Consider the following 6,994-nt stretch of genomic DNA (forward strand, 5'->3'; position numbering starts at 1 on the left):
CGACCGGGGACCCGGTGTTCAGCAACCTGAGTCACAAAACTTGGGAGTGGGAAGGCCGGGGTTTGAACCCAGGCCTTGCCGTTGCCGTAGTGACAGTGGTACAGGTCGTGGCCGCTTTTGAATGGGGTAGTGCTGAGAAAAGGTGACAACCTGTAGGGGCCAAGAAACTTGTGTCCTGGCCTTACGGTAGGCTTCGACCTCTGACCGTGAGGCTGCTTGTGATGCACAGATGTAACGTCAGTTCACTCTCCTGTTTCAGATGACAGAGTTGTCGTCACTTACTCAAAAGGCTACTCGTGTGGGGGAAACAAGACTGCCTCGTCCGTGATCGAGCTGACCTGTGCCAAGACGGTGGGCAGGCCTTCCTTCAGTAGGTGAGCCGGGGGCTGAGTGGAGCCCTGCAGGGAGCGTGCTGGGAGCTCTCGGTGGTTTTCCCTGGAGGTTTGTGTGTGCGAGTGTTGGGCTGTCACGGTAGAGGGGCGGGCTGCTGGACTCAGGGCCTGGCCAGAGCTGCCGAGTGCCGGCTGCTCCGCATGAGGTGGGTTCCCAGATCAAGTGCTGAGACTCTGCAGCAGGTGAACTTCTGCCCGGCCTCAGATCACGTGTGCTGGCCCCGCCATAGCCCTGTCTGCGCTAGCCGGGCGGTACCGCGTGGCCTCCGACGTCGAACGTTGTAGTAGAACCAAAGGACATTGATTGTACCACCCATGGGCAACTGTTCGAGCTGCCTGTCTGGGACCCACAGCAGGGGGAGCCTGCACCAGGCCAGTCTTGGGTCTCCTCTTGTCGAAGGGGAATGTTTCAAGACCCCCGTGGATGCCTGAAACTGCAGATGGTGCTCAGGCCCACACATGTGATGTTTTTCTGTCCAACAAGTGGGACGGCTACTCGATGACTGACGAGTGAGAGCACGTGCAGTGTGGACCTGCTGGATGAGAGGCCCACCCTGTGCTGGATCGCAGGCCATGTCAGCACTGCCAGAGCACCGTGCCCATAAGAGACCACAGACAAGGGGGTCCATCTTGGCATTCCCCAGGCAACACTGTTTCTGGTGCTCGGGAGAGATGAACCAACAGGGGGAGCCCTGAGCTGCTGCTTATGAGCAAACCAATTCCTTGCAGGAGCTGCACTTAGGAAAAGGGAGAGCCAGAAATTGTCACAGGACTTATCGATGTAAGAGTTGGAGGGGTTTATTTAAAAAAAATTAAAAAGTCTAGGAGCAGAAGTACCCAGCTTTGAAATACCGTGTGGCTTCTCAGTTTTGAAGAGTTTGTGTTGAATGCTGGCCTGCCCCTTCACCTTACGGATTTGCTACATGGTTGTTCGCCTTCCCCTAGTGCTGAGGAAACCGCGAAGACCTGTCCCTGCCTCGAGCTGCTGTCAGTGCTGAGTCTGGACATCCTGATGGAGCTAGTGCAGCCCTGGGGCTGGAGGCCTTGGCTGACAGGGGTCCCTGCAAGGCCCTGGGGCTGCAGGTGGTGGAGACCACTGCCGTGCCTTATTGAAAGCTAGCGAGCTTCTCTGGGGACCCAGCAGATGTGCATTTGTCTTGCCGTCGCTGTCATTGTCTGGCGGGGTGACTGGGTGTGCTTCTCCCTTCCAGGTTTGACATCGACAGCTGCACCTACTACTTCAGCTGGGACTCGCGGGCGGCCTGTGCTGTGAAGCCCCAGGAGGTGCAGATGGTGAACGGGACCATCACCAATCCTGTAAATGGCAAGAGCTTCAGCCTCGGGGACATTTACTTTAAGTAAGTGAAACGTTTTCCCTTTTAGCACTGAAGTGCATTTGGAATGAGGCCAGCTGTTGGGTTTCTGCCTCTGGGGAGCATTGCCAGACCAGCAGGCCTGTGTGTCTTAGTTACTGTTGCTGGAGAAGTTGTCCTAAGTGCTGAGACTGAGGAGAAGCATTACTCAACCCTAGGTTTTAACACCAAAGATGGTGCGTTCTCCTGAGGGTAAAAATAGAACCCTCTCCGCCCTCACTTCATGATAAGCTCAAAGGGAGCCAGAGCCTTCTGGAAACATGTTTGAACAGGAATCTTCTGGGCTTACCAGTTTATAAAAATAGAAAAGCAGCGAGGTCACTGGGGCTGTTCGGGGGGTCTGGTGGCTGAGCTGGCCGGCCACACCAGCTGGCGGTGCACAGGTGGGTGAGGTGCCCGTGAGAAAGGCGCAGGAGTGCAGTGAGGCCAGCGGCAGTGGTGGGAGAGCGAGGCGGTGGAGGTGGAAGCTCGTGCCTTTGGAGTCCTCGTGGGATCACAGAGACGCTGTCCAGCTTGTGGAAGCCCCAGAGAGGAAGCGCTCTGGGACCCTGCAGCCGTTTGGAGTGCTGGGTTCATGTCATCAGTGACCTTGAAGGACTTGGAGTGACCATGACCTTTCTGTCTGTCCAGGCTGTTCAGTGCTTCTGGGGACATGAGGACGAATGGGGACAGCTACCTGTATGAAATCCAGCTTTCGTCCATCACAAGCTCCACTAACCCGGCTTGCTTTGGGGCCAACATATGCCAGGTCAAGCCCAATGACCAGCGCTTTAGCAGAAAAGTCGGGACTTCGGATAAAACCAAGTACTACGTGCAAGGTAACCAGTTTCTGCTGATGGTTCCTGCTCAGCCGCCTTGAGGAAGAGCTTTAAAGTTTGCACCAACACGCCGTCCTTAATTTAAGCCTCAGATCAGTGGTAGAATGACAGCCGGGGCTGGCTTTATGTCTAGTATGCCCTTCGTCACAATGGACCGAGCGTAGGTGCCAGACCCAAGAGTGTCCCTGCAGCGAGTCACAGCTCAGCTAATGAGAGGTCTCCGCCAGGGGTTCCGAGAAGGCCGGAGGCCGAGCGAGCAGTCGGAATGCCCTTCGAGGTGGTTTTAGCGTGCGTGTGTATGTGCGGGAGTGCGTACTTCTTTACTTTTGACTCCCAAAACCCCTTTCAGATCTGTCATCTCCTTCATTCACTAGAAAGTGGGTTTAGTTTTTAAAACTCTGGTCCTGTTTCATGAGGAAATGCAGTTTGAGCTGGTTGGTGGCCTGCCCATTGGAGAGGGCGAGAGCAGGCCTCTTGAGCAAGCTTGTGTTCTTTACCTTAGGCTGGTTTGCAGCAGGGGCTCCGTCGATACGCGTCCTGTGGCCTCTGCTGTAAAGAGAGCACGTGGGACGTTTGACACTGTCATCGTGTCTGACTTCAAGGCCGTGCAGAGTCCTCGCTGACTGGAACGACGCGCCCGGTCTGTCAGGAAGAGGCTGATGCGCACCACACTGCTTACGTGTGTCCTTCCTTCACAGATGGCGACCTAGACGTTGTGTTCGCCTCGTCCTCCAAGTGTGGGAAAGACAAGACCAAGTCCGTCTCTTCCACCATCTTCTTCCACTGTGACCCTCTGGTGAAAGACGGGATCCCCGAGTTCAGCCACGAGACTGCCGACTGCCAGTACCTCTTCTCCTGGTACACCTCGGCCGTGTGTCCTCTGGGGTACGTTCAGGGTTCTGGAACTTAGTGGCTACGGGCACCCCCTTCCTCCAACCTTAGCACAGGGGTGTGTGTGTGTGCGTGTGTGGTTCCCCAGTGTTTTATGATGAGATACTCAAATATGCACAGAAAGCGGAGAACACGGAGAGTCCGAGCCAGCGCCGGCCCCCGCGATGAACACAGGCTGCTGGGCCCACACCAGCGTTCCCAGCAGCTGCCACTCACCTCCTTAGAGCACACCGGGCTCCAGCCGGAGCACTCCCACTGTCCTCTGTACTTTCCCCTTGGCCTCTGGGAGGCAGATGCCAGCCGGGCCTGTCTTTGTGGTCCCAAATTTTCACATGGTGAAACTCCTTTCCGATTTTACTGAAGTGTTCGAATAAATAGAAACTTCCCTGCAGATCTTGACAGTCAGCCACAGGCCGAGTTCACAGGAGCAGAAGGGAAACACACCTCTGCTCGGGTGACTCCTGCCTGTCCTTTCCCGGAAAGGGGCTCTGAGAGCTGCGGACAGCAGCGACAGGGAAGGTGGGGGAAATTCAGACCCCACCGTGAAGATCTGGACGCTGTTTGGGCTTTATCTGTGGGTAGCAGAAAGCAGCTTTGTCCTAATCCAGTGTCCTGGGGACACACTAAGCTCTGAGCTGCACGGTCGTGGACGAGGCTCTTGGGTTATACTTTCTGCTCTCAAATACTGAGCTGTTCTGTTGATGTCATTACAAGTAGAAGGATTGAAATTAGAATTTATTTGTAGAAGTAAAGACTGAATTTAAAAACAGATGAAATGGGGCCAGTTGGTGTGGTGAAGGTGTCTGGAACCCATGTGGCTGACTGCAGGTCGAGTCCTGACCCAGCAGCTTGAGAAAAACATGCCAAGCTTACATGCATGTATGCCCAAAATCCCAAGAAGAACAGAGAAGGGATTGCGGGGTGGCCAGCCCTGGGGGATGCTTTCTCACTTTGTCTCTGTCTCTCTCTGGTAAGGGCACATACCCTCTGGCAGATTGAAGCAGGGGGAAGATGACACTTAAAAATGACCTTTCTGGTATTCTCTGTCTCTGAGAGGCTGAAGATGCCATAAAATAAACCCCGCCTCCTGGCATACAGCTGGTCTGAGTGCTGGCTTGGCAGAGACCAGTCTAGGCCTGCGGTTTTCAGAGTGGGATGTTGGGCAGGCGGACCTCCTGCGGGTGGGAGAGGTGGTGTTAGAATGTAGGGAGGGTAATTGCCGAAATACCTGGACATGTTGATAAGGCAGTAAAGACTGAGAGACAGAAGTTCAAACCAACAGCAAACATTCTGCCTTTAGAGTGGCTTTTCACTTCCCACTCGAGCTGGGCTGGATGGACGGACCGTGCTGAGGTCCTGCCTCAGCTGTGAAGTGGAAGAGTGTTGGCACTTTTTCCTCTACTTCGTCAAAATACTAGTTGGACATTTTAGAAATGACGGGTCTGCAGTGGCCTAGCGTTTACACAGCTGTATTCCCACATGGCTGACCGCGGTTTGTCCTGGACCTGGTGTCCTCAGAGTCACACCAGGCGAGAGTGTGTGTGCGTGTGCGTGCACGCGTGGGCCCAAGGTTCCGGGTGGAGAATGGAGAAGGGACTGTGGTATGGCCATCCCCCGGGGGATGGTGATTTCTTACTTTCCCTCTCTATCTCTGCCTCTCTCTCCCTTAAGCACATGCACACTAAGGCAAAAACTTCTTTTTTTTTTTTTTAAAAAAAAAGAAGAAATAGCAGCAATTAGCACCTTAGTACAGGAGCATTTTTAGTTCCTTTAGTGATTTCTTATGGAATTTATCTCAATTTTTTTTTTTTTAACATTTGTTTCCTTAAGGTGTTTTTTTTTTTTTTTTTTTTTAATGCCTGCGGGTGTATAGTTACCAGAGAGAGTGAAAGCACCACTCAGTAGGGTGTGGTCATGCCTCTATCCCCTCTTCATTTTTCTACCCATTAAGATTTTGAGGGTACACACACACCTGGCATGTTCTTAAAGCTGCAGGAGCCAGGATTTGAACTGTGGTCGGCCACATCAGTCTAGCTCTCTATGCACAGCATTAATCAGCGTGCTATGGGGCCGGCCAGACTTCAGTACTTCAAATTAACATTTTATACTGTGCTTGTTGGCCCCTTCAATGCCGGATAAACATGTCGCTGTCTTACACCCTGCCCTTTCTTTCTAAGAACGATTTATTTCACAATTTTTGGTATGTATTTATAAAACAAAAACCTTCCACAAAGTTAAAAACCATGCATCTCCAGGAGGAAGGGGCCCACTTCCGGCCCATCCCAGTTGAAAGGCAGTCAGACCACACCGTGGGGAATACAGACTGGTGAGTGTAGAGAAAGGTCTGAGAAGCTCCGGGGAAGCTACTTGGTCAAGCCAAAGTGAGAAAGATGAACATGTTGGATCGTCCGTAGTGTGTGAGCCAGCTGAGTGGGATGGCAGGTCGAGTTTCTTACTATTTGCAAGACACTGGGTAATTTTTAGTATTTTCTCAGTACACATGCCAATGTTTAAGGATAACCATTGCGAGAACAGAAGTGTATTATGCAGCTTCCAATATGGTAGAGAATAAAAGGGGAAATTGAAAAAAAAAAACCCTTAAATCCCCCCCAAAGACAGAAAAGGACAAAGCTATAACAAAATGAAGGGCAAGCAGAAATTACTACCTAAGATGGTAGAACTCTAAATATATCAGTAACTGTGCTAAAAATAAATGGACTAATCTTTGCTTTCAGTTAAAAAACAGATTGTTAAATTGGATGTAAAATAAAAACTCACTTATTTCTTCGACAGAGAGAGAAGCAGGCTTCCATCCATCTGGGTCACAGGTGTGCGCGTTGTCTTGGGTTGGCCTGGGAGCCAAACCAGATTGTCCACATGGCCCCACCATTGCAGAGCGGCGTCCACCGCCTGTCCCACCACGCTGGCTTCCAGTTGGGTTATAAAAACAACTGTGTTGGACTAGCCCTAGGACAAGGACACAGAGACAAACCGAAGACTTAAAGGAGGTAGCCAGGACAGTAGTAATGCAAAAGAAAGCTGGAGTGGTTGTGTTACTGTTAGATAAAACAGCAAAGGAGAGGCGGGTTAGGGCTGAGGGGGTTCTTATCTCGGCCAAGGGTCAGTTCACTCGGAAGGTACCAGACACGCGAACTTGCAGCCTAATGACAGAGGCTCAGCGAGGTCCAGCTGTGGTGGCATGATCTGCAATGCCGAAGCCTCAGGAGAGCTTCAGATTTGGTTCCAGGTCGACTTGTCTCATCCCAGATACTTAGGGATTCCAGAGGGTGGATTGTGGGTGACCCTCTTGGGGGGTGCTTCTCTTTCTTTATCTCTGTCTTTCAAGAAAGAAACTTAGGGAACCAGCAGTTAGCGTAATGGCTATGTCGCTGGACTCCAACGTAGTCGACCGCGGTTCGCGTCTCAGACCCGGTGGCTTACAACTCACGCCGGGCGCGTGTGCGTGCGTGCCCAAGATCCCGAGAGGAGAATGGAGGAGAAGGGATTGCGGCATGACCAT

General features: G+C 52.2%; 1 protein-coding gene across 1 annotated transcript in view; it reads left to right on the top strand.

Annotated features, from left to right (window-relative positions):
- The window catches only part of IGF2R (insulin like growth factor 2 receptor), a gene marked incomplete at its 5' end in the record, with an annotated part of 104,333 nt that overhangs the window by 87,934 nt on the left and 9,405 nt on the right, over positions 1–6,994 (top strand). The window contains 4 exon segments of the mRNA XM_014589243.1: positions 260–374; positions 1,604–1,750; positions 2,396–2,583; positions 3,282–3,468. Coding sequence (XP_014444729.1) covers positions 260–374; positions 1,604–1,750; positions 2,396–2,583; positions 3,282–3,468 — 637 coding nt within the window.

This window comes from Tupaia chinensis, unplaced genomic scaffold (genome assembly GCF_000334495.1).
Source record: "Tupaia chinensis unplaced genomic scaffold, TupChi_1.0 Scaffold000346_1, whole genome shotgun sequence".
Classification (NCBI taxonomy): domain Eukaryota; kingdom Metazoa; phylum Chordata; class Mammalia; order Scandentia; family Tupaiidae; genus Tupaia; species Tupaia belangeri.